Genomic DNA, 14,889 nt, shown 5'->3' on the forward strand with positions numbered 1-14,889 from the left:
CTGCAAGTCCACCCTTCCCCAGCTCCCAGCCCAGGAGGGGAGTGTGGATACTGTGCACGCGTGAGCGTGTGTCAGCAGAGGAGACACGACGGCTCAAGGTCGGGAAGAAACTTTGTTTGGAGCCTGTAACCAGGTCTCAGAGGTCACCCCTCGCCACCACACGGGGTGAGTCACAGCGCCCAAGAGCTCGAGAGGGGCAGAGGGTTTGCTGCCAGCTCCCAGTTAGGAGCAGGGAAGGCCAGAGGTGCAGCTGGGCCTGGATGGGGTACAAAGCTGGGCTCTTAGCTCAGTCTCATTCCTCATGTCAACTACACGCCTGCCCTTCCTGCACCACAGAAATCACATGGCAAAGGGGAGGGGACGTCCATTAGTCGACAGCTTCTTAGTAAGTGCCAGGGAAAGTGTGAGGGGACACCAAGTCCCAACTACTTGTTTCAGGAACTGAGAGACAGAGAGGTGAGAAGAAACTGTGCGAAGGCCCCCGGGCAGCGAGCAGCACGATGGGGTTTCTGACCACCACACGGCCTCCGCTTCCACTGGGCAGCATTTTGCAGATCGCCCAGTGCCTTTCACACACATTATTTCACGTGAGGAAGGATATACACGGAACAAATGTCAAAGAGACAATGAAGAGATTCCAGAAATCAGGTTTTCCTCAGCGAAGCCCCAGGGCTAACCGAGCTTGGGTGAACTTTGGCGGAGGAGGGGAAGAGGTGATCCTTGCCATGAACCCTTTGTATTCAGTGGGCTTCTCTCAACAGATCACCATGTACCAGCAGAAGGACAAATGGATCACGTGAACTGTTAAAATAATTAGACCAATAAGAAAACTCTGTACACAATTGGAGCCTGCTGGAGTCCTGAGCAGTCAGCAGCTTTGGGGATTACGGGGAAGCAGCTGAAATGAGAGCTATTTGGCGCTGGCTTAGTTTTCAGTTTAGTGAACATTGTACGATAACCAAATACAGAACAGATACTGATGTGGGTTTGAGGTAAACACAGAACCGACTGATATCAGGGTATGTTTTCCCACAAGATCAGTTTACATCATTGTCTGGCGCAGGCCTGAGGCATTAGAAATAACAGAATCACAAAACTATAGAGGCTGGAGCTAAACATGGCCTCAAAAGGTCCATGATGGAGCCTTCAGGCTGGTAAAGAATGATTATTCACACCTTATAGCTAAAGCATCTCAGAAAGGTTATGAATTCTGCCCTAAGTCACAGAACTAAAACTGACAGAGAGGAGAGGGGGAAGGGTCAATACAACTGTATCAACACAGGCCCTGTGGCCACTGCTCTGTGGTCCATCCAGCTCAGCGTGCTGGCCCTGACCGAAGTAACAGTAACACAGTCAAAGACATCCTGAGAAGCATATGCAAAGGTGGTAATGTGATTTCCCCTGCGTGGTGCATTTTACTCATTCAAAGGCTTTTCACATACGGTTTTTCATTTTCTTTCCCCAGTGCGTATGCTCGATGGGAGGGCAGGTGACAAGATGCTATTATCACTGTTTTACTGACGAGGATGCTCAACATCTTTAGGCCCAGGTGCTACCACCAGTACACAGAGAAGCACACGTTTCACTAAGAAACTCTCTTCTCTCAGGGTTTCCAAAGAACATGAGTATCTGTCCCGTCCTCTGACCTCCTGGTCCTCACTTCCAATCAATCAGCCATGATTAAGGGCTAAAACTTGAGAATCAGTCCGTAAGATCCCAACAGGCTGACAGATATCTCCTGGACTACAAGGCAAGAGACCAGTGCTGACCTCTGCACCCTTGTAATGTCCACTTGGAATCACCACCACAGACTCTCAGCTGGCTCTCTCCTCCCACAATTTCTTCTTAGGTCCCAGCCCAATGCCTGGTTAATCTTCCAAAAATGCCAATTTGATCATTCACTCTCCTGTTCCAAAATGCTCCTTAGTTCCCAGAGAGTACACCAAGGACTCCATCTGCCTGACATTAAAGAGCCTCCATGATCAGACCCAACTGTAACCTTATGTTCTTCTAAAAAAATAATAACAATATCCATAATAATAATAATAGCTACCACTTTATTTATGAACTTACAAGGCAGGCACTGGGCTAAGTGCCCTGTATAGCGTAGACAGTTATCGACCAGTATCTACACTTCCTAGCTAACAGAATCTGGATTTTGTTCAGTGGGTCATGGACGTGGCCCAGACAATGGGTCAGGAATGGTCTAAGTCAGTGATTCTCAAAGTACAGTCCCAGAACAGCAGCATCATCAAACTGCTGCAAATTTTTGCTGCATCAAAAATTTGCAAAAATGCAAATTCTCAGGTCCCACCCCAGACCCACCGGATCCGAACCTCTGGGGGTGGGGCCCAGCCATCTGAGGCTTAACAAATCCTCTAGGGAATTCCACTGCTCACTCAGGTTGGAAATCAGTGGTCTAACCAATCCTGACACTCCACACCCCTATTTTCCAGCTTTGGGGAGGCTTTGTGACTCAGCTCTGGCTCACGAGGCCAACGTGAAAAGCTGGGGAAGGGGTATCCTGGGAAAGCTTTTATTTTCTTGATGGAAAAGGAAGAGAGGCATCCCCTGACAAGCCTCATAATATAAAACTGCAACCTCCACTGTGCCCCAAACTTTCTACCTTCTTACTCGACTTTATTTTTTCTTCATACCACTTAGAGCTTCTTGACACATGATGTATCTATTTGTTTACTGTCTGTCTCCTCCCACAAAGATGCACCCAAGAGGGAAGGGACGACTTTGTTAGTCTTGTTCACAACTATATCCAGTGCCTACAACGGTGTCTGGCAAATCGCGATCACTTGACATATGTTTATTGTATGAATGAGTGCAGCTGTCTCTGCGTTTCCTTCTCTTTCTTGCTTTGAACAAGGAGTTGATGGCTGAAGCTGTGGCAGCCACCTTGAGGGCAGGAAACAAGAGAATCTCAGAAAAACTGGCTCTGACACTGTTGAGCCACCAAACCAAAACTAGCAGCGCCCAGCTCTGGGCCTTTTGTTCAGTAAGAAAACCAAATCCCTCTTTGTTTTAGACACAGTAGTCAGGTTTTCTGCAACTAGCAGCCCCACACGTCCCTTACACATACATTTCATCATTTAATCCTTGCAACAAGAACCTAATTTTTGGTGAGGAAACTGAGTCTCAGAGCGGTTAAGTAATTTGTACAAGATCATGTAATCATTAAGCTGTTTTTCTTGTTGGAAATGCTCTCCTTGCTGTCTAAATCCAATTCATCTTTTGGGTCCCCTAGGGTAACCTTCTGTGTTGTACTCCCTGATCACTCTGGCCCACCAATAACTGTCTCGTGATAAGCTGGTAGAGTCTGTATCATTTGTCTAGGAATTACAGGTTATTTGTCTTGTTTTTCTAAGTAGACTAACCCTTGTGGGTGGGCATCGTATCACATTTTTTTTTTTTTTGCGGTACGCGGGCCTCTCACTGCTGCGTCCTCTCCCGTTGCGGAGCACAGGCTCCGGACGCGCAGGCCCAGTGGTCATGGCTCACGGGCCCAGCCACTCCGCGGCACGTGGGATCCTCCCGGACCAGGGCACGAACCCGCGCCCCCTGCATCGGCAGGCGGACCCTCAACCACTGCGCCACCACGGAAGCCCCGTATCACATTTTCTGTGTCTTATGCTCCCCTTCCTCACACACTTGCTGGCAACAGCTTCAAGCTGAATTGGATGCCATTACCTCTGAGGAACCATGACCCAGACATTTAACCTCTCTGTTCTTTAATCTTCTCACCTGAAAGTCAGAGTATCACCCTGGAAAGTTCCAGGTTTGTAAGACAGAATGAACTATGCTCAGTACCACAGAGTTAAGAGGTAACTAAGAGAACAGTACCTAAGGTTGCTGGTACTCCCAGAACAAGATAACAAATCTGTCCATCTGCAATGTCTAAGACGAAGAGCCTAGTGAAGAAAAGGGCCCAGGCATCAAACACTCGCCGTCTCACTGGCATTCGAGTCTAGATGTGCAAACCAGTTGGCCTCACCTGGCTTGAAGTAGAGGGTTTAGAAAAAAGAATTGGCTCTGTGGAGAAAATCACCCTCCAACCTAATGATGCAGACGGCACATAAGGAACAGCCCGAGATGATGACTGAAAGGGGACAGTAATTTATATCTCCCCCAGAAAGACATAAAAGGCCCTTCTTGCTCTGGGGAAGGAAGAGCCAAGTTTTTGTTTTTGTTTTTTGAGACATTCAGGGGGCTTTCAAGGAAGATGAGCACTGCCAGGGAAGTGCAGAGCTGAAGCCACAAGAAAGGCACGAATGGAGGAGTGGCTGTAAGAGGCACAGACGATAGGGAGCCTGGGTCTTCTGGCCCTCAGGTGGGGCTGGGCTAAGTGAGCCTCCAAACGTCCCTAAGCCTGAATTCTGAAGGTAAGTGCTGCCCTCTGCTGGCCAGCCTACAGGACACAGCCTGTCGGGGCGATGGCAGAGGGGCCTGGAGCACCCCCAGACCCTGCCCTGGGACTCTTTCTCCCACAGCTTCAATCGGGTCTCTGCTTTCTTTTTCTGGATTTGGCTCACTTTGATAGGTAGCAAGAGTCAATTTTTTTCCCCCTTAGCTGGCAAAGAAAGAACAAGGCTTTATCTTTAAATTCTCTTTTTAGTATTAGAAGGTATAGAAGTCAGGATGGTAGAATTTGAGCTGAAACCCTAGAAAAGCCCCCGGCCCCTACCAGGTTTTAATCTAGTTTGTGGGTTTTAACCTTCAGCTGGCAGGGCAGTTCTCCACACTCACCCCACCTCTCTCCCACGCCCGTCCCTGAAGCTGACTCTCAGCTGCTGTCACTCACTCTCAGACATCCTTGCTCAGCAGCTCTGAGGGGGGCAACCCTGCCACCCTGGCCCGTTTGCTGAGTTCTTCACCAGGTGGCTCCTCCGCTGCTCCCAGCTTGCGTTTGGGGGACGCTGGGCCACTGGGTAGTGGTCTTGGGCCTGTAGGGAAGCAGGTCAAAGTGTCACACAGACTTGTGTGTGGAGCCAAGATGACGCTCGACGGTGTAGCAGCAGCTCTTTGGGGGGCAGGGAGCCTGCTCATCATGCAACCAGCACGCTGCTTCTCAGACCTGCCCCTTGGCCTTCCTTTCAGCAGTGACTCTGCCTGGAAACATCCAAGGAGAGCATAACCAGGCCTGCTGGCAGTACAGCCAGCTTTTGGGCCCCAAATCCCATGGGCTCCAGGCCAGAGACTGATTTGGCCTGTCTGCCATCCTCGCGCTGAAGGTGAGGCATTCCCTCCGTAACTGGCCTCCTGAAGCCAGAATGAGCAGTGCCCTAACCCGGGGAGCCAACCTGGCTGGGCAAACTAGAAACTAGAAAAAGCCCTGACATTCTTGCCGGTCTGAGCTCGCTGATCTTCGTCCCAGAGCCGAAGGGCAGAGGTTAAGAACGCAGCAAGGCCATCTACTCCTCTCTCCCGCCACCTGCCTGGACAACTACAGTCGCCTCTTTTCCAGCCTCCTATACTCGGGGGCTCTTGCCCACACTGTGCCCTCCACACAGCAGGCAGAGTGAGCTTTCTAAAACATAAACCAGGTCACGCCTCTGCCCTGCTGACCCCCGTCAGTGCCTTCTCCCTGCCCTGACGACGGAACCCTAATCTTCCTCGTGGACGACGAGTCTACGCGCTGCTACTCCTGCTGTGTCCGTCCTCCTCTCGTTCCAGCTCCTCACTCAGAACACACCAGCCCCACTGGCCTCCCTCCTCTCGTTCCTGGAATGGGTAAGCTTGTTTCCATCTCTGGGTCTTTTCCTGCTCTTCCCTTTGCCTGGAATGCTCTTCCCCCTGTTCTTAGAAGGCTGGCTCTGCTCACTGCATGGGGCCCTGGTACTCCATCTAAAGTAACCCCCTTCCCCAGCCCTCTTTTATCAGGTCACTTGATTTTATTTTCCCCCAAAGCACTTGTTATCTGACATGATCCTGCACAGCTCCTTTACCATCTGTCTCCCCAGGTGGAATACAAGTTCTATCGGGGCATAACTTGGTTCTGGTCTCCATCCTCAGCCCTCAGTGACTGAAGTGGGAGTAGCTCTGCAGTGCCCTTGGGGTGGGCACAGGCCACGGGAGGCTGGCTGTACTCACCTGCACTGCTCATGCCCCCAGCCTGGCTCGAGCTGGGCTCTGCCACTGGATTGCTGAGGTCTTCCATACAGGAAGGGACAGACGCCAGCAGACCTGGGAAAGAGGTAGGGGGATAATCAGAATGCAATCTCACAGGACTGTACAGGGCCCCAGGGCAGGTAGGTAAAAGGCAGGGGGTGCTGGGCCATGACATCAAGGTTCCATCGCTTCCCACTGGCCACAACTAATTCAGAGAGGCCTGATCCAGCCCAGCCTGTGTGGCCTGTGCCCGGGAAGTCAAGTCAACAGCCTGGAAGACAGTGCTCGGCGGCCTCCCTTTGCAAACATCTGGGAATCTCTACGCCCCAAGCCTGTAGGTGTTGTCCTTCCCTTCGGGGAACTAGGGGGTGGCAGTCAGAGTAGGGGCTCCTTACAGAGTCCCCGGTAGCGGGAGAGCTGCTGGTAAATCTGCTTCATCCGCTCAATGTTGAGCCGGCTGGTCTCGGCGTGGTTGACGATGGGCCGTGGGTAGTCCACACCAATGATGCACTTGGCTGCCTTCTGAATCGACTCTGGGGCATTCCAGGGCTCATAGATGTATCGAGAGGGGAACCCTTTCAATTTGGGCAGGTATCGCCTGAAACATACACACCAGACGACCCATCAGCACGCTGGAGTCTCCTTCAAAGGCCAAGCATATCTCACCCTAGGAGGAAGCCAAAGTGGTCAGAAACCAGAGAGCCTGGTCTGCACCCTCACCTGATGTAGTCTCCACTGGGGTCCGTGCGGCGGCCAAAGCCCACTGGGCAGTAGCAGTGGAAGAACTGTTGGAAGAAAGCACTGCAGGACAGCCACATCCAGCTGCCTGCGTTCACGCTGAAATCTGCATCCAGGAGCAGCTCATCAAATACCTAGATGCAGGGAGGGTGGGACAGTCAGCCTCCTTGGGGACCTACGGCCATGGTTCCCCCCAAGTCACCACACACCCTGCGGAGAAGGGAGCCAAAGCCTTCTGCTGAGGGCAAGCCAAGAAGGATCTGGAGGGAATCTCCTGGACCCAGGCTCCCAGCCCATCCCCCAGCCCAAAAGGGGGCTGCCCTGGGCTGCCCGCTGAGAGAGGACTCACCCGGACCCCGCTCTCCCAGCTGACCCAGAGGTCCCCGCGCGTGAGGAAGCAGGCCACAGCGTGCCGGGCCAGATGGTGGATCCAGCCCTCCTGCCTCAGTTGGGTCATGATGGCGTCAATCCAAGGGAAGCCTGTCTTGCCCTCGGCCCACTTGGCCAGGGCCTCGGGGTTGCGATCCCAGGGGATCTGGATGCAGATGGGGTTCCCCTCCATGCGGTCAAACCTGGGGTTGTTGGTGGCCGCCGTGTAAAAGAACTCTCGCCACAGGAGTTGCCCAAACAGGGAGAGCGGGGGTGTGCTGCTCCGCTTCACCTGGTGGGGTGGGACAGCACGTGGATACAAACGCTTGCCCAGCTATCAGCGCCGTGCCACTCAGAACTTCCCCACAAAGGAATCTGGAGCTGCCATGAACTTGGTGGCTCCAAAGCCCCTAGATGCATGGAGGGACCCTGCCCCAGGAGAAGCGGCAGGGTGTGCTGCAGACTGAACCCTGGGCCCTGGCTGTGCCCACTACTGCTCAGAGCCCTGAGGATGGCTGCGGAGCAGCAGGCAGTGGAAAGGGACAGCGCTGCCGGGACTCTGCACTGGGAACCAAACTCCCAAAGACTGGTCATGATCCTTGCCCTCGAGAGTTCCTGTTGGGCTCCACTTTCTAAAACGTCAAAGTAAGTTTTCTCACAGCACACGTAAAAAATGCTCAGTCTAGATTTTGGTTAAATAAGTTATGCCCAACAGCCTGGATCTGGGGCCATGAAAGAATTAAGACATCAGACTGCCAAGCAAATAATAATCTTCCTAAAATCACAAGATTACCCACCAAGCGGGCAAAGTTACCGCATGCCACGCCACAAAATCCAGATATTGGCAAGAATGAGGAAACAACGTGAAACGATGCAGACGCAAGGATGGATCTGATGACTCTGAACAGCTGGATGTGTTGTCCTCTCTCCTCCTGGGGGTGGGTGCATTACTACAGGGCTATCCACCCATTGTCCGTGTCCAGCCCTGCATTCAGCTCTCCGGGTCATTTCCACATCACTGATGGGTAACTGCCGCTCCTAGGCTCCCCTTTAAATGCTCTGGACACAGCCCCATAGAGGGCTGCTGTGCTCTTCACCTTAGAACTGGCAGCAGCCTCAGCCTCCCTGCCTCCCACCCTGACTGCTTGGCCCCCATCCACCTGCTGCCAGCAGAAATGCCACCTCCGGGGTCACACCCCGAGGTCGGCTTTCCTGCCTGTTCTGCTCCACTTGAGAACCTGGATTTGTTTAGATGAGCAGTTTGGGCTGTGCTTGGCTCTGGCCCCTCTTGGATGTGGCTTCTTCCTCACCTTCTCTGGACAGTACGCACACTTAAGCCAGAGGGAAGGCCTCTCTTCAGGGTAACTGACCGGCCCAGAAAGCCCTGGTGTCCTCTGGGCTGCAACCGGGGGCGGGCTCTGCCGCCCTCACCGCCCCTTACCTTTTTGTACAGGTCCCACAGGCGGTAGTAGAAGAGGCGGCAGGAGAGGCAGCCGAAGCGCAGGTAGGGGCTGAGGCCCGTGGGGCTGGCCAGCAGGGAGTTGGCATTCATGCGGGGTCTCTCATAGTTGGCAACCCAGGCCTGCAGCAGAAAGAGAAGGCAAAGAAAGGACAGACCTGGAGGCTTCAGAGGAAAAAACCTGAGGCACCAGCTAGTTAAGGATCTGCCTAAGGTCGCAGACCAGAAAGCCAAAAAGCCAGGATGAGACCTGCACGTCCCGCTACTTCACGCTGGCAGAATGTTTGATGGAACCACCACCGATCAAACAATGAGGCCCAAGTTCTTGTCCTGACTCTGTTTAATTTGTGCTATGAGCATAAGTTATTTAGTCCCTCAGCTACTTGTTTATTAAATGAGAACAAAATTTCCCACCTCCTGGGGATGAAATAAGATGATGGAAATGAAAGTTTCTGAAAGCACTGAAGGGTCTGTGATTCTACAGAAGAAAGGAAAAAGGGCGTCTCCATTACAGAGGAAGATATCCCTCCCTCAGTCCCTGCTCTGTCCCAGGGGCCCTGAGGCTGCTGCTACACGGTGGCTACCCAAGCACTTCTCCCCACTGTTCAACAGCGCCAAGAAACCCATTCCTGGAAACCCACAGAGACATTCATTGCTGGGGCCACTTGTCATACAGTATCATTGGTCTTGTTTTTATCATCAGTTGCTGCCGGCAGAGTGCTTTATCTCCACTACTCACTGACATCTGTGTTCTCTCATTTGATCTTAACAATCGTCTGAGGCAGCATTTGTCATTACCTCCTTTCGAAAACGAGGAAAGGAAGCTCAAAGTGTTATGTGACTCTTCTGAGGTTACAGAGGTGGTAAGAGAGAGCTGGAGGGACTGACTCCAGATTCCAGTCTTTTTCCACTACCTCTAATAACCATTTTCTCTTTCTTGACTCCTAATGCCCTCTTTCTCCTCGTGATGACTATTTCACAAACTTCACGCCCTCTTTATTCTTTTTTTGGCCGCGCTGCTTGGCATGCGGAACTTCCCCAATCAGGGATCAAACCCACAGCCCCTGCAGCGGGAGTGTGGAGTCTTAACCACTGGATCACCAGGGAAGTCCTTTACACCCTCTTTAGACCTCCTATTCCACACTTTCCCACCACCCTTCAGCAGATGACCTTCCTTCCTTTTGATAAGGAAATGGAAGCCATCAGGTAGGAAACACCTCAACTTTTAGCCACCAAATCTAGAAACTCACCTGCATCCCCATCTACCCCCTGTCCCTCCTGTGACCCTGCCCAAGGCTAAGGCCTCCACCTGGCTCTGGAGCCCTCCCCTCTTCCTTCTCTTGCACATTCCATCTCTCCCTCTCTTCCCTGTTCACTCCAAGGACATTGGGAAAATGATCTTGTTTCATTGCAAACAAAACAAAACAAAAAGAACTTCTAGTCACCCTGCGGACTTCTCCCCTTGGGTCCTCTTTCCTCCCTTCGCAGCCAGCCTTTCTCCATTTCCTCACGCCCACCTCCACTTCTGCCTTCACCACTCCTGCCAGAGTCTCTGAGATGTCCATGCCACCGGATCCTGTGGGCGTTTTCTGTCCCTGTATTTTTGGACTCCCCCGTAGCACTTCACCCTGCTGACTGCTCCCTGTCTCCACACCCGCCATTCTGTTGGCTCCTGGCTGCCATCAGCTGGTTGGCTGTTCTTGGTGTTTCACCAGGTCCACCACCCCTCCCAACTCCTTAAGTGTCGGCACCCCAGGGCTCTGTCCTAGGTCCCTTCTACTCAACTGTGTTCCTGCGTGAGTTCATCCAGTCCCACGGCTCCCGAGACAATTTCTTTGCAGACGATCACCACGTCTGTAGCTCTGGCCCAGAACTGCTCACCTAGACTCCCAAGTCACTCCACCCAACTCCCTGCCAGAGAGCTCTACTTGATTGCCTTTCAGGCACCTCAAGGGTAGCAGGTTCTTTTCTTTAAACCACCCTTCCATTGGCATTCCCTATCTCAAAAACTGCACTGTCATCCACCTCATTGCCCAAGCCAAAAGCCTGGCCGTCACCTTTGACTCCCTGCTCACCAGGTCCTGTCAATCCTACTGTCCAAGTGTTTCTCTAATCTGTCCTTTTCTTTCCATTCCCTATTGCCACCAACCTGGTTTAGGCTAAGATTGTATCTATACTGCACAACTGTGACAGCCTCCTAACTGACCTCTCTGCATCAATTCTTGTCCCCCCTAATCCACCCTCCACAGTGGGAGCACAGTGATTCTTTAAAATGCCTGTCCCTGAGGACAATACATGCACTGGGCTTCCTGGTATTCTTAGGCTAGAGTCCCAAATCCTAAACATGGCTTACAAGCACCCCACAGTGGCCCCATCTTTCTAGCTTCCTTCCTCACCACTCTTCTTTAGCACCATGCTCTTACTAGCCTTTACACATGCAGCTCCCTTGGCTGGAGTGCTGCCTTCCTTTCCACTCCCCTTACCTTGGTTAATTTTGACTCTTCCTTCAAGTCTCAACCTAAAGGCCACCTCTTCGGCAGGTGATCCCTCAGGTATTGGTTAAGTACCTCTAACAGACGCGAGGTATATTTACCTGCTCATATCCTTGGCCCACCTCTCTTTGAAAATCTTTTTATTTTAAGTGAAACACAGATACAGAAATCACACAGATGTGTGCTTAACAAATTATTCTAAGGCAAACACCTGTGCAACCATCACCAAAGTTCAAGAATCAGTACTTTGCCGGCCACCCCAGAAGCCCATCTATGTGCTCATCCCAGTCACGGTCCCTTCCCTGCCCCGTAAGTGACCACTTGTCCAACTTTTATAATAATCACTTTCCTGGGACTTCCCTGGTGGCGCAGTGGTTAAGAATCCGTCTGCCAAGGCAGGGGACACGGGTTCGAGCCCTGGTCCAGGAAGATCCCCCATGCCATGGAGCAACTAAGCCTGTGCATCACAACTACTGAGCCTGCGCTCTAGAGCCCACGAGCCACAACTACTGAGCCCACATGCCGCAACTACTGAGGCCCGTGCGCCTAGAGCCCGTGCTCCGCAACAAGAACAGCCCCTGCAATGAGAAGCCCGCGCACCGCAACGAAGAGTAGCCCCCGCTTGCCGCAACTAGAGAAAGCCCGCGCGCAGCAACAAAGACCGAACGCAGCCAAAAATAAATAAGTAAAATAAATAAATTTAAAAAAAATAAAATAAAAATGTTTACATTTTCCTGTTTTTGCAAAGCACATTTGGAAGGGAGGGCTTTATCTTTTCAGTTATTTCTCGCATTTTTAAGTGTTTTTTTCTTGTTTTCACCCAAATGTGCACCCCTAGGCACTATAGTTTAGTCTTGGCCATGTAAAAGACTTTGAAGTGTTTTTTTTTATTATTAATTTTTATTGGAGTATAGTTTCTTTACAATGTTGTGTTAGTTTCTGCTGTACAGCAAAGTGAATCAGCTATATGTATACATATGTCCCCTCTTTTGGATTTCCTTCCCATTTGGGTCACCACAGAGCACTGAGTAGAGTTCCTTGTACTATACAGTACGTTCTCATTATACTTTGATGTGTTATTTAAGTTTCTTTTACTCTATGCATTTCCTGCCATTTCCTTCTTTTCCTTTTATATTTTCTGCCAAAGAATCCATGCCGTTTGACTTGTACTAATTCCCACAGTCCAGATTTCCCTGTGTACTTACGGTGCAGTTCAACACATCCCTCTGTCCTGTGTGTTGCCTGCAAATTGGTGGCTGGTACCAGAGACTGGCTTGGACTCAGGTCTGATCTCCTTGGCAAGACTACAGGGGGTACGTGCCTGACTGTCACTCTCCTTGGTGTTAGAGGTCATTAATGTATCATGTGTCCTCACTAGGGGCTGCAAGATTCCATCATCCCTTTTTCATTTAATTGGGACACCTTTATGGAGAGATGCTTGTCCTCAGCTACTACTGGGTAAGCCAGTGGTAAAGATCATACTGTTTGCCTCCCCCTTTTTGGCAGCAGCACCTAATTTTCTTGTGGTGACCCAACCCTTCCCTAATCTCAGTTCAAGGTGGGAAAGTAAAGCTAAGCCACCTCTGACTCTGGGAGTGGGCTCACTCCCAGATTCAAGTCTGGCCAGAGAAAGCGCCCCCTTCCCTGGCCACAGTGACAGAGTCAGGGAAAGTCACATGGCCCAAGCCAGACCAATGAAAACACTCCTTGGGACTTTTTCTGAAGCTTTTGGAAAAGAGGCAGACAACGTCCTCTGGTGGTGCTAAGCAGATTGAAAATAAGCTGCTGGTGACCAGCCTTGCCACTGCTCAAGGAAAGCCTGCCTGAGAATGAGAAAATACAGAGGAAAGCAGAGCTGAGATGGTGAATGCATTCCAAGTAGCACTAGCTGGACACCTAGATCCAGCTGTGCCTGAAGGCTACATCTTGGACTCTTGGTTATATGAGTTAAAAAAATCCCTTTTTCAAAGGCCAACTTGCAAACAAGAACTGATTAATATAATCATCTTGCTCTTTCATTCCCATAACCCTCTGAACTACTCCTTTCCTAACCCTAAGCATACTGTAATTACTTGTTTCGTGTCTATCATCTCCTATAGACTATGTTTCTGGAGACAGACACTATGCCTGTCTTTTTAGGCAGTCTTTCTAGCAGCTAGACCATTCTGACATAAGAAAATACTCGTTTCAGATTTGGAGAGTTGAAGAAGTTAAAATAAACCTCCTGAAATGGTTAAACTCCCGCCCATCAGGTACCTTTTGTTCTCCCTGATGTGTAAAATACAGTATTCCCTCAGGCTACCACTGAGTCTGAAGGGCCCTGACATAAGGCCCCACTACAAAAGAGGCCCTCCAGGGGTGTCTGGAAAAGAAGTCCCTGACTTGGTGATTTTTTTTTTTTTTTTTTTTTTTGCTGTACGCGGGCCTCTCACTGCTGTGGCCTCTCCCGTTGCGGAGCACAGGCTCCGGATGCGCAGGCTCAGCAGCCATGGCTCACGGGCACAGCTGCTCCGCGGCACGTGGTATCCTCCCAGACCGGGGCACGAACCCGCGTCCCCTGCATCGGCAGGAGGACTCTCAACCACTGTGCCACCAGGGAAGCCCCAAAATGCTTTTAAGGGGATAATAATCCCCAAGCTATAGGTTAGCTCTTTACACTTTTAAGTCTCATTGTACTCCTGCCACCCCATTTCTGGGGTGGCCTTTGAAAAAGGGATTTTTTTAATTCATATAACCAAGAGTCCAAGACGTAGCCTTCAGGCACAGCTGGATCTAGGTGTCCAACTAGTGCTACTTGGAATGCATTCACCATCTCAGCTCTGCTTTCCTCTGTATTATTTCATTCTCAGGCAGGCTTTCCTTGAGCAGTGGCAAGGCTGGTCACGAGCAGCTTATTTTCAATCTGCTTAGCACCACCAGAGGAAGCTGTCTGCCTCTTTTCCAAAATCATCTGTGCCTTTCTGCCTCCTTGGCCCAGCCTTTGTCTCCAGACTGACCGTAAGAATCTCTTGGTAAAGCTGACGTCGACAAAGACAGCTGGTTCCCCCATGCCCTTGGACATCAGTTCTTATCCTTTTAAATTGCTGGGGCTTGCTTTTGGCCCTGTCTGATGGTAACACCCAAACAGGGACATCAAGGCTGCTGCGCCTTGGGGAGGCTAGGCCCATGGTGTGCCTTCACTGCTGGCGAGGTACCTCCAGGGCTGGGAAGCATTCTTTCCAAGTCTGCTATCTTAGCCTCCTTCTTGCATTGTTATCACCTGGATGCTGGGCCAAATGCCCAGCCATCTGAGCAGGAATAGAACAAGTTGTGATTTTAGGGACCCAGTCTATAAACCATCTGCAGGGGTGCAGGAAATAGGAGCTGACTGTTCATGAGAACCTCCTCTGCTTCTCTAGTCCCAGGGAGGTGGGGGCATGTGACACTATGAGGGGTGCCTCTGGGGCCTTGGCCTCTTTCCTTCCTCTTACCAATTCCCACTTTACTGGGAGGTGGGTCATTTGTTCTCTGTGACAAGCAAATGGAAATCAAACCCTTGGAGGAGACCCAGCAAAAGGTGGGGGGCACATAAACACAAAATAATTAATCTTATGGACTTTACTGACCAGATACCCTCTCAGTAAGGGGACACACAGATGAAAGAAAAGCAATCTAGCCTAAGTTTTAGAATCACATAGAACAAGATCTCACTCTACTACTTACTGTGTGACCTCA

At 50.9% G+C, this 14,889-nt stretch overlaps 1 protein-coding gene across 1 annotated transcript in view; it reads right to left on the reverse strand.

Annotated features, from left to right (window-relative positions):
- CRY2 (cryptochrome circadian regulator 2) overlaps positions 1–14,889 on the reverse strand; it is a 33,746-nt gene that overhangs the window by 5,314 nt on the left and 13,543 nt on the right. The window contains exons 6-11 of the mRNA XM_004264040.4: positions 8,666–8,806; positions 7,205–7,516; positions 6,838–6,989; positions 6,513–6,715; positions 6,100–6,192; positions 4,811–4,952 (exon numbers count right to left, since the gene is read on the reverse strand). Of these exons, the coding sequence (XP_004264088.1) occupies positions 4,813–4,952; positions 6,100–6,192; positions 6,513–6,715; positions 6,838–6,989; positions 7,205–7,516; positions 8,666–8,806 (1,041 nt within the window). The 3' untranslated portion in view covers positions 4,811–4,812. The remainder of the gene's footprint in view (positions 1–4,810; positions 4,953–6,099; positions 6,193–6,512; positions 6,716–6,837; positions 6,990–7,204; positions 7,517–8,665; positions 8,807–14,889) is intronic.

The sequence above is a fragment of the Orcinus orca genome, chromosome 8 (assembly GCF_937001465.1).
Source record: "Orcinus orca chromosome 8, mOrcOrc1.1, whole genome shotgun sequence".
Classification (NCBI taxonomy): Eukaryota; Metazoa; Chordata; class Mammalia; order Artiodactyla; family Delphinidae; genus Orcinus; species Orcinus orca.